Source organism: Perca flavescens, chromosome 14 (assembly GCF_004354835.1).
Source record: "Perca flavescens isolate YP-PL-M2 chromosome 14, PFLA_1.0, whole genome shotgun sequence".
In the NCBI taxonomy this organism is placed as follows: Eukaryota; Metazoa; Chordata; class Actinopteri; order Perciformes; family Percidae; genus Perca; species Perca flavescens.
In genome coordinates this window covers 1,267,048-1,279,547 of record NC_041344.1, presented here as the reverse complement: position 1 = coordinate 1,279,547, position 12,500 = coordinate 1,267,048, and the positions used below count along the sequence as shown (strand labels likewise).

The window sequence follows — 12,500 nt, the reverse complement described above, 5'->3', positions numbered from 1 at the left end:
GTGTGTGTGTGTGTCTGTGTGTTTGTGTGTCTGTGTATGTGTGTGTGTGTGTGTGTGTCTGTCTGCGTGTGTGTGTGTGTGTCCTTTAGCTCCTAATTGGAAGTGTCAGGCTGCCTCGTCACCACAAAATAAAAAACACCTTCTTCACAAAAGCCACAGTTTCAGGTGCCAATCCTGAGTCGTGTTCCCTTTTCCTCGCCTCGTGGGTTTGATTGACAGGCGCTGACCCCGTTTAGCAGAAGCTGCGTGCGCTTTGCAACCGCCGGCGGTGGGAAAAAACAGCAAGTTTACCTGCAGACGAGGAGCTTTTCCTGTCCTTTCTTTCTTTCAACAGTTTGGATCCAAAACGAGATGAAAAAAACGTGACGCTCTCGCTCTCGTTTTATCGAAATAAAGTCAGTTTCTGTTTAGGAGGCGGGAGTGAAAAAAAATAAAGTCATAGAGTCATCCATCCTCAAAATTTGTTGTGTTCTGGTTTCAGAAAGATGAAGACAGTTGGATAACAGTTAGACTCAAAACAGGATGTGACAAAGGGAGAAAAATGGCAGAATGTTTTGTTCTTTTCGTTGCATTTTCTTATTCAGTCCCTCCAGAAAAACGTGATTATGCGATGGCATAATTCAATGCATAATCAGCCAAAGTCTGCATATTAAAAAAAAAAAAAACGGCAGCTGATTGGACGAACGTGTCACGTGGGTCTGGTGTCGATCTGATATTGTACTAAAATAGTTCACCGAAACGTGTTTCTGAAAACATTTTAAGAGAGAAATAGGCCGTGCAGTTGCTGAATCTTTTTCCTTCTCACAGTCCCTCCAGAAAAACGTGATTATACGATCGCATAATTCAACTCATGATTAGCCAAAGTCTGCATATTTATGCGGGAGGGCCACATTTTTTCATATACAACGCACTTTTGCTGCATACATTTGCAGATTTCTGTGCAAAATATGCGGGGCTTGCATGATTTCATAATCCCCGCATTTTCGTTGCAAAAAAGTCCAATAATATATCTTAGCAGAAGAAATTGAAAAATGTTGCGTTTACTTCACACAAGAGCAGCCTTTTTCCCCTGTTGCCATGGGAACATTATGAAGTGATTGCATAAATATCCCGCATATTCCATCGCATTTTTTAAGAAAACGTGCAGCATAATCAAGGATTTTTGCGTCGCAACAATCACAAAAAAACTCCAAATTTGTCTGGAAGGGCTGCTTATTGCGTTTTTTATCATATTTTTCTGAATTTTTTATAAGTGCGTTCGGAAACATCGAGATCTGTAAACCATCTGACTAAAAACCGTAGTTGTGAAAAATTATGTCTGCTTGTGCTACATTGGGGGGTGGTTAAAGATCACAACAGAACGGCACACAAGTGGGCCATTTCGGTCACACTCCCCCTGCCTTTTTTAAATGTCCCCTTTTAACTATAAGCTCATTTGAAATCTCTGTAAAACTCTCTGCAAAAAAGTGTTTCCAAAAATTTCAAACTATTCCTTTACTGTACGTGCACTTCTGCCTAAAACAAGAGAAAATGTCAGTGTAGAAACTCAATGGTGGAGGGAGAATCAGACCCTGAACTAGGCACTATATGTATTATTATATTATATCGTACTAAAAAGTAATTAACAATAAAACATATGATATTATATGAAAACTTGGAGAACGCATGCTGGTCACGTGACATTGGCTACAGAGCAGCAGTTGCTAGCTGTTTAAGCCGCTACAGAGCTTTGTGACAGCAAGGGTCTTGTGTTTTCTCCTTAACTTCTTCAGGACATGAACACCTGTTTCCTGGGTGAAAGTCTTGTGTTTTCTCCTTAACTTCTTCAGGACATGAACACCTGTTTCCTGGGTGAAAGTCTCGTGTTTTCTCCTTAACTTCTTCAGGACATGAACACCTGTTTCCTGGGTGAAAATCTTGTGTTTTCTCCTTAACTTCTTCAGGACATGAACACCTGTTTCCTGGGTGAAAGTCTTGTGTTTTCTCCTTAACTTCTTCCAGGACATGAACACCTGTTTCCTGGGTGAAAGTCTTGTGTTTTCTCCTTAAGTTCTTCAGGACATGAACACCTGTTTCCTGGGTGAAAGACTTGTGTTTTCTCCTTAAGTTCTTCAGGACATGAACACCTGTTTCCTGGGTGAAAGACTTGTGTTTTCTCCTTAAATTCTTCCGGGACATGAACACCGCTCCCCGACTTTAAAACTCTCTGTTTTAGGAGCCAAACATCCCCTTCCCCGACCTCCTTCCTGCAGCTACAAACAGCAAATACTGTTTATTTATGAGCCTGAACGCTACGTTAGCATTCAGCTTACATAGCCTCTGACACAGTTATCATCAACACTGCTGCTCGACTGACAGTGAAGTATCATCCGAGTGCTATCCTCACTGATAACGTCTCTGTAACATTGTCAGCTGCATAATTAACTGAGATACGATGGCGGGAATTAACACTCAGTGCTGTCATGATCTTTTTTTTTAAAGCTGCGGAGCCTCAGTCACTACAACTGCTGCAACTACAACATCACTCTATATTCTACCACGAATAAGTATGGTTGTAGAAACTGGCTGTGATCCTCTGTGTGCGAGAGCTTCTTCAGCTCGGCTGTCTGACTCCCCTCAAGCTTTTTCTGCCTCTCAGTCCTTTCTGCCGCAGCCGAGACCTTGTCCTGGCCTTTATGTGCGTCCGTTAAGCAGAGAGAACAGATAAGCTGCTGATCAGTGCGACAGAAAATCTTCATCACCTCATGGTGACGAGAGCAGACGTTCTCCTGGAGCTTCTTGGACAGCTCCACCAGCTTGTGTTTCTTTGAAAGTAGTAGATTCATAATGAGGCTGAAGGGCAGTAGCCGAGATAGCGTGGGTGCTTGGGTTCGGCTGCCCCAGGGCCCCGTGCCAATTAGGGGCCCCTCAAATGCCGCCGATCTTGCGTCACTTGACACATTGCAGATTATTGGCTGAAAGAAGCTATAATTACTGCATACAATCTCACATTGTGATAATCCAGCTCTACTTATTAAACGTATATATAATAGAGCCATGTCAGTTATATAGTGTGGCACTTATTGAGCTCTCTTGGCCTGTTCAGCACCATCGCTGTCCATCAGCTGTCGCTGTCCGTGGTGCTGAAACACGTCACTTGACTGGCAAACTGCTTTCCTTGTTCGTCAATACAAACTTCTCAAAACATGTGGCTTTTCTTTGTGTTTTATTTTACATATAGGCTTACTTGGCTCAACAAAGGACACATTATAACGTGCATTCATCAGATATTTTTATCATATTTTTATAACGGTTTTAATTTAAAAATGACTTGGTAGCAGAGGGCCCCATGATGAAGCTCCGCCCCCACTGTACTGAGAATCTAGCTCCGCCCCTGCTCACGGTAAGACGCCACACATTGCAGACAGGACTTGTGTGCAGAAATCACAGGCCACATCTTCAGCTCCAGCATAGTAGCTGTCTGAGGTCACATACTGGCACCTGACGGGCACGAGGCTACATTGCGCATGCGTCAAACCGTGCGGCACACACATTACATTACATTACATGTCATTTAGCTGACGCTTTTATCCAAAGCGACTTACAATTCTTACATATCAGAGGTCACACACCTCTGGAGCAACTAGGGGTTAATTGTCTTGCTCAGGGATGTATCGCAGTGGGAATCAAACCCGTGTCTACTGCAGCAAAGGCATGTGACATATCCACTGCGCCATCACCACCCCACACACCCGCGCTCCGAACCGAGACAAGCGGACCGAACGGTTCGGATGTTTTTTTATGAACTGTAACCACCCCCTACTACCAACTAGCGTTGCTCTGGTTGGTTGTAGCGCTATGCTATCGCGTGCAGAGAGAATTTGAAAGACAACCGTTTGTCCCGCCCCTCGGAGCTCCCCTGACCAATGGGGAGCTCCCAGACCTCAACATCTGGATGTGGGGCTGGCTTGTCAGGCTAGTCTTCTTCAGCTCCTCCACTAAATCTGCCAACATGGTGCTTTTTAGGGCTGTCCTTGACTAAAGAAATTCTTAGTCGACTAACACTTATAGGATTTTGTCGACTAATCGATTAGTTGATTTAATTGACAGAGCTGTGCGCTTTGAGAGGTGGTTAAGACTAGAAAAGCACAATATAAATGTAGTTAATTAACCATCTGTAAAACTGAGTTTCTCCATAATTAATCCTGCAAAAGCACCACTTTAAATCTTGTGTTTACCATAAAAGTGCTCAGAAGTTTCTTGGAAATAAGTAATTAAGCACGATGAAGCATAAAAAATGACTAATGGACTAAAGAAATCTTAGTCGACTAAGACCAAAACGACCGATTAGTCGACTAATCGACTAAGAGGTGGCAGCCCTAGTGCTTTTCACCAGGCCTCGATGTGAAGCTCTGCCTGCACTGAGGTCAGCTGTACATTTCCTTCTCATCGTTTCCATCCCAGAAGCCTTTAATAGAGTTCATGCAGTAGCTGTGTCCACAGGGAACAGTCCATAGAGAGATACATAGATCCTTCAGTAGATCCAGACAGATACAACAGCAGCATGTCGCGTCTTCTGCTCGATATGCTCGCCTCTGGAACAACAGGGAACGACTCGTCACGGCAGAGACGTGCATCACACAGGAAGTCTCGCCTTCCTTTCTTACACAACTGCCTGCTGAGCTGCAGCTCTGTGGTTGTTCAGCTCTTTCCATTTTACAGTGTGTTAGTCACAACTCTCTGGAAACTGTGTGTGTGTGTGTGTGTGTGTGTGTATTTGTGTCTGTGTGTGCTTGTGTTTGTTTGTGTGTATGCTTGTGTGTGTGTGTTTGTGTGTGCTTGTGTGTGTGTGTATGCTTGTGTTTGTTTGTGTGTGTGTATTTATCGGGGTGTGTTTGTGTGTGTGCGTGTTTGTCTGTGTTTTTGTGTATGTGTTTGTGTGTGTGTTTGTGTATGTGTGTGTTTGCGTTTGTGTGTGCTTGTGTCTGTGTGTGCTTGTGTTTGTGTGTAAGTTTGTGTGTATGCTTTGGTGTGTATGCTTGTGTGTGTGTGTGTGTGTGTTTGTGTCTGTGTATGCTTGTGTTTGTTTGTGTGTTTGTGTGTGTATTTATTGGGGTGTGTTTGTGTTTTTGATTATGTGTTTGTGTGTGTGTGTGTGTGTGTGTGTGTGTGTGTGTGTGTGTGTGTGTGTGTTTGTGTATGTTTGTGTGTGTTTGTGTATGTGTATGTGTTTATATGTGTGTTTGCATTTGTGTTATAAACACAGCCCAATGGAGCAGCATCAGACTCTGACTAGAATCTGAGGCCAACTTTGTGCACTTTGTCTTTAAGTTTATTGTTGGGAAACAGAGACATACTGACCGTTTTCCTGACGCGCCCCCCCCACACACACACACACTCAGATGACATCCTTGGAGCAGGTCGGAGAGGAAGTGGTCGGTCAGGCTCGCTGTCCCTTTGAGTCCGGACAATCCAACGTTGGACTGTTCGCTGGTGAGTCGGAGCTGACTTTAACTACTGCAAAGTCATCAAAAGCCTCCTTTTATTTAATGGTTTTTAGCCCTTTTCTTGTATGTCACTACTGCCAGTGATGGGGAGAAACTAGTTACATGTGATTTCCTTACAAAATAAAGGTAACTGTGATCCATTACAGTTACTGGGAAATGTGTAGTTAAATGACAATGTTAATGATTACATAGACCTTTTTCACAGCAGACATGTTGACATGTCATAGTAGGAAAAGCACATGTGTGTTCAAAACCATTACTGATGGCTGCATTCCACTTAGGAGAGACCCTGGTATTAAACCATTACTGATGGCTGCATTCCACTTAGGAGAGACCCTGGTATTAAACCATTAATGATGGCTGCATTCCACTTAGGAGAGACCCTGGTATTAAACCATTACTGATGGCTGCATTCCACTTAGGAGAGACCCTGGTATTAAACCATTACTGATGGCTGCATTCCACTTAGGAGAGGTCCTGGTATTAAACCATTAATGATGGCTGCATTCCACTTAGGAGAGACCCTGGTATTAAACCATTACTGATGGCTGCATTCCACTTAGGAGAGACCCTGGTATTAAACCATTACTGATGGCTGCATTCCACTTAGGAGAGGTCCTGGTATTAAACCATTAATGATGGCTGCATTCCACTTAGGAGAAGCCCTGGTATTGTGCATGCTGACTCACTGAAATATCTTACTGGGACACTTGGATGGAACTGAGCCATCGTTAAGTTTATCAATGTCAGCTGTGCTTTTCCTACTATGACAAGTCAAAAATGTATGCTGTGAAAAAGGTCCATTGGGCGTTACATCTGAGTAGTTTCCGTAAAAAGCTCAGCTATATGTTGAATAACATTCATTTTGTTGCTTTGCATTTTTTTTTTTATGTGAACAATGTCTTCTTTTGCCATTTCCAGCCACAGCCGTTTAGTAAAATGTGATGCTATTCTGATGCTTTCGATTGGTTCTTCGTCTGACAATTAAATTATTGTCGGTAACCAGCGGTGTAATCTAATGCAACTGATCTCAGCTGATATTCTGTCTCTAATGCAGTCCCTCCAGAATTTATTTTTTTTCAAATACGCCGCACTTTCGCCACATAAATTGCCGATTTCCACGCAAAATATGCGGGGCTTGCATGATTTCATAATGCCTTTATTTTTGCAAAAAAGTCACATATGTCTTAACAGAAAGTTGAAATTTTTTTGTGTGTGTATATATATATATATAAGGCCAGAATCTTCCTTTGGGGGAGAGGAGGCCATATTTTAGTGGGGGGTCTGGGTGTCCTCTCCCAGAGAAGTTTTTCATTTCCTGTATTCTGATACACTTTTATGCACCAATTTATGGTGGAAATACCTTAATTTAGCCTATGCGAAGAAGAAAAACACAGATGACAATTCAAAATATATCAAAAACATATAATGGAATGTATGTTGTTATGTGTCATTGGGCATTTTTAAGTGGGTATATGGAAATCCTGGAGCTTTCTTTAGTGGGTCTACCTGCGTATCAAGGAGACTACACCACTGTCGGTAACCTATTACAGTTCTAAAGAAACCTTCCTAACACTGGCTACTGCATGTTGTGATATTTATTGACATCATTTTTAAAGTTTTTTTCAAAAGAAGTGTTTAATAAAGTGGTCTCTGTTCTGCTGCTGCTGTTCCTCAGGCGGAGATTTCTACTCGGCCACCATGACGGACTTCCTGGCCAGCGACTCGGTCATCTACAGAAGTCTCGGAGACGGCCGACCGGTGCTCAGGACCGTGAAGTACGACTCCAAGTGGCTCCGAGGTCGGTCACTGGCAGCAGGCACAAAAAACATTCACAACACAACTGATCTGCTGTTTTTTTCACATTTATTACATTTTGTTGGCAATTTGTTTACACCCCTTTTTTTTATAAATATTCACAATTTTTTTGGGAGATTTTTTCGCCTTTTTTAAAAAGTTGTTTTAGTACAGTTGGAACCATTAGTTAATGAATTAATCATCAAATCCATTTGTGTGCTTTTAGCTTTTTAATGTTTAAGTGTGTGATGTGAACCATGAAGGCTCCTCTGATTGGTTAACATGATACAGACCTACGTTAAGGCCCGCCCACTTTTTCAGTTCCTCTGAAGACCGAAAAAGACCCAAAACTACAAACTGAAATGTGACACACACACACACACACACACACACACACACACACACACACACAGAGAGAGACACACACACACACAGACAGAGACACACACACACACACACACACAGAGAAAGACACAGACACACACAGAGAGAGACAGACACACACAAAGAGACACACACACACACACACACACACACACACACACACACACACACACACATAGAGACACACACACACACACACACACACAGAGACACACACACATACATACAGAGCGACACACACACACACACACATAGAGACCCACACACACAGAGACACACAAAGAGACACACACACACAGAGAAAGACACACATAGAGACACACACACACACACAGACAAAGGCACACACACACAGACACACACACACAGAGAGAGACAGACACACACAAAGAGAGACACACACACATATTGAGACACACACACAGACAGAAAGACACACAGAGAGACAGACACACGCATACATACAGAGCGACACACACACACATACACACAAAGACACACACACACACACAGAAATTTATTGAGAGTCACTCTATTTGTGGGTTTGCGATCTGTGCTGCCTGCGGATGATAATCATGTTTTTTTCGAGGAATTACGACACCGCGCGACCTGTTCCACGCTTCTGGTCATAGTTGTAGCCGTCCGCCGTTAGCCTCCACCGCTAACAGCTAAACTAACGTTAGTAATAACTAACTAATAACTAATTTGGCTAACCGCTAGCTGACAGCTTGATTCAGTCTAAAATAACGTTAAAGTGTCCATATTATGAAAAAATCACTTTTTCTGGGATTGGGAGTGTCTCTGGTGCTTTCACACACATACCAACTTTGAAAAAAAAACAACCATCCATGTAGCCTGTGTTGTGTTTCAAAGTCCACTAAGTAGGCAAGGAGAGGATTTAAAAGTTTAACAAGTATTTATTTAAGTAAAATCATAAGAGCATAAATGTGTACACGGGTCCTAGTTGAGCAGGCACACAGGCTTCTCTCATCAGACTGAATTTTCAGGCTTATACATGAATTCATATATCAGTCTCTAAGAGCATTTTGATTTGTTTGTTAAAAGTTGGAGGAGTACCGTGGTTTAGACTTAGCCTCCCCTGGTTGGTGCACAGACTGGTCCCAGTCTTTTGGCACATGCCCTCTTCATCAGTTGCTAGGCAGAATTTAACTATGCTGATGGTCAGAGAGAACAATGCGCCACTGTTGCCTGTCACAGGTTGAGGAGTAACTTATTCTCATGGTCAAACTGATATCAAACTGATATTAACTTTGTTGCTGCACTCTTGTTGCTTTCGGACCACCGTCATACAGTGCTGCTTTCTGCACGTACAACAGTATCCTTTTCTCATTTTGCATGACTAAGCTGTCACAGTGCTCTTCCACTAAACCCACTAAACACACAACTATAATTCAACTATGATTTGTATCCTCATAAAGCATAGCCAGCTTGACTGATTATTTTTATTCCTTACACCTGACAAGCCAGACCCACATCCAGATGTTGGGTCTGGGAACTCACCGTTGGCAGGGCTCAATCCGAGGGGCGGGATAAACGTTTGTCTTTCAAATTCCCTCTGTCCGTAATAGGATAGCGCTACAACCAATCAGAGCAACGAAGAAGGTAGCGGAGCTAGTTGATAGGTTAAACTTTTGCCGTTTCCGGTCGGCAAAACCTCTCACCTAGCTTTCCTCAGAGATGGTCCCAATATAATGTGCTTAAAGTCAAGTCAAATTCAGTTTGTGCATGATTACATGATAGAACTATATACTTATTTAATACTGTATCCTACATTGTGGATAATTGAGCTATATATCATATGCTGAAGTATATTTCTGGAGTGGTAAAGATTAAAAGAAAAAAGAAAAAGAACCGTACAGAACCGAAAACCGTGATAGGATCCGAACCGTGGGTTTTGTGAACCGTACCACCCTTGGTAATAGACTAAACTTTAAACTCTGAACACATCTTACCTTTTTTAAGAATGACTTCAGTGCCGTTCTTTGTTCTCTTCTCAAAGAAAAGCTGAACTCCAAGTCTTCCAGAAGACCTCTGTTCACCAGCAGCAGCGGCAGCCATAAGCCCCGCCCACAGACTCTATACACGATGTGATTGGCCTGACCAAAATTTGGTTTTTCCAGCTCGCAAGTCAACGCAGAGTGCCTAGACCGACCCTGGCTGCAAAACAAATTTGCTGCCACTAGGGTGCGTCTAGATTTCTAGGCTCATCCATGGTGTTCTGAGTGAGATCCGGTTTCTGAATGTGTCCTGCCTTCAGTCTCCTGGTGAGCTGGTCAACATCTGCACGGCTTTCTACGTCACTAGCCAAAACGAGCTAGCGAGCTAGCGTTAGCATGCTATCATTAGCATAATCTCCAAAAGAACTACTTCCATGTGCACCCTGGTTTAGAAGAAGTCTCCCAGCTGATCCTGCCTTGGAACTGACTGAAGTTGGAGAAACAGCCTTTCTTTTACTGTCTATGGAGCTAGCTGACATGATTTACGATCTGAGCTACTGAGCATGTGCGAGTGCAATCAAAGATAGTACAGAAGAACAGCTAAAACAGAGAGCTGAACACACAGGGTGAAAAGAGGAGCTGCAGCAATGTGCAGTACAACAAAAATATGGTGTTTTTTTATCATTAAACCATGTAAACCTATTCTGGTACAACCTTAAAATACAAGTCAGTCCCTCCAGAAAAACGCGATTATGCGATCGCATATATATAACTCATACTTTCGCCACATAAATTTCCCGATTTCATTTTTTAAGAAAACGTGCCGCATAATCAAGGATTTTTTGCCCACAACAATCACAAAAAAACTCCGCATTTTTCTGGAATGACTGTTAATTATGCACCTGAAAAGCATAATATGGGCACTTTAAATATCGTTCTGGGGAAAGTATAAAAAGCCAGTGAGTGTGAAGTAAAAGAGGCAACTGCCTTTTATCTACCGATAACTGGGTTACCGTGACAACGGAAGAAATCCACGAACTTGTTCTTCTTCTTCTGTCTGCAGAGCCTCACTTTCTGCACGCCATCGACTACGGAAACTACGTCTACTTCTTCCTCAGTGAGATCGCAGTGGAGTACACCGCCCTGGGCAAGGTGTGTGTCGGTGTGTGTCGGTGTGTGTGTGTGTGTCGGTGTGTGTGTGTGTCGGTGTGTGTCGGTGTGTGTGTGTCGGTGTGTGTGTGTGTGTCTGTCTGTGTGTGTGTGTGTGTGTCTGTCTGTGTGTGTGTGTGTGTGTGTGTGTGTGTGTGTGTCTGTCTGTGTGTGTGTGTGTTTGACCGATAAAAAAGGCCAATATAAAATGTTTGAAAAAGAACTGAAATATGAAGTCCCTCTCTCTCTCTCCATCTCCCCTCTCTCTCTCTCTCTCCATCTCCCCCCTCTCTCTCTCTCTCCATCTCCCCCTCTCTCCCTCTCTCTCTCTACATCTCCCCCTCTCTCCATCTCCCCCTCTCTCTCCCTCTCTCTCTCCATCTCCCCCTTTCTCCCTCTCTCTCTCTCTCCATCTCTCCCTCTCTCTCTCTCTCCGTCTCTCTCTCGACCTCCCTCCCTCCCTCTCTCTCTCCCTCTATCTCTCTCTCTCTCTCTCTCTCCGTCTCTATCTCCTTCTCTCCCTCTCCCGCTCTCTCTCCCTCTCTTCCTCCCTTTCTCCCTCCCTCTCTTTCTCTATCTCTCTCCCTCTCTCTCCATCTCCCTCTCTCTCTCTCTATCCTGCTCTCCCTCCACCTCTCTCTCTCCCTCTCTCTCCCTCCTGCTCTCCCTCCCTCTCTCTCCCTCTCTCCCTCTGCAGGTGGTGTTTTCCCGAGTAGCCCGTGTTTGTAAGAATGATAACGGAGGGTCTCCCCGAGTCCTGGAGAGATACTGGACTTCTTTCCTTAAGGTGACTTCACCAGAGACGATAACAGGTCTCTGCTCTCTGTTGACTTGTATTATACGAAGGTTTCCTCCTTTACTGGAGACGATAACAGGTCTCTGCTCTCCGTTGACTTGTATTATACGAAGGTTTCCTCCTTTACTGGAGACGATAACAGCTCTCTGCTCTCCGTTGACTTGTATTATACGAAGGTTTCCTCCTTTACTGGAGACGATAACAGGTCTCTGCTCTCCGTTGACTTGTATTATACGAAGGTTTCCTCCTTTACTGGAGACGATAACTGCTCTCTGCTCTCCGTTGACTTGTATTATACGAAGGTTTCCTCCTTTCTCGGAGACGATAACAGGTCTCTGCTCTCCGTTGACTTGTATTATGTGAAGGTTTCCTGCTTTACTGGAGACGATAACTGCTCTCTGCTCTCCGTTGACTTGTATTATGTGAAGGTTTCCTGCTTTACTGGAGACGATAACTGCTCTCTGCTCTCTGTTGACTTGTATTATGTGAAGAAACTACAACAAGAACTAAAAGCTGCTGTGTGACGATATGTGAACTACCAACAATGTAAAGAACCCACAATGTTTTTAAATGGGAAGACTGCTGGATCCTGTTCAGTAACTCAACACTTGTCTTGTCTGTGTGTGTGTGTGTGTCTGTTTCTGTGTCTGTGTGTGTCTGTCTGTGTGTGTGGGTCTGTCTGTGTCTGTGTCTGTCTGTCTGCGTGTATGTGTGTGTGTGTCTGTCTGTGTGTGTGTGTGTGTGTGTGTGTGTGTGTGTGTGTGTGGGTCTGTCTGTCTGTGTGTGTGTGTGTCTGTCTGTCTGTCTGTGTCTGTCTGTCTGTGTCTGTCTGTCTGCGTGTATGTGTGTGTGTGTGTGTCTGTCTGTGTGTGTCTGTCTGTCTGTCTTTCCGTCTGTCTGTGTGTGTGTGTGTGCGTGCGTGTGCGTCTG

General features: G+C 43.7%; 1 protein-coding gene across 1 annotated transcript in view; it reads left to right on the top strand.

The window, feature by feature from the left end:
* Positions 1-12,500, top strand: part of LOC114568462 (semaphorin-6D) — a 113,330-nt gene that overhangs the window by 9,606 nt on the left and 91,224 nt on the right. Inside the window, exons 6-9 of the mRNA XM_028598077.1 lie at positions 5,382-5,472; positions 7,165-7,287; positions 10,689-10,777; positions 11,472-11,561. Of these exons, the coding sequence (XP_028453878.1) occupies positions 5,382-5,472; positions 7,165-7,287; positions 10,689-10,777; positions 11,472-11,561 (393 nt within the window). The remainder of the gene's footprint in view (positions 1-5,381; positions 5,473-7,164; positions 7,288-10,688; positions 10,778-11,471; positions 11,562-12,500) is intronic.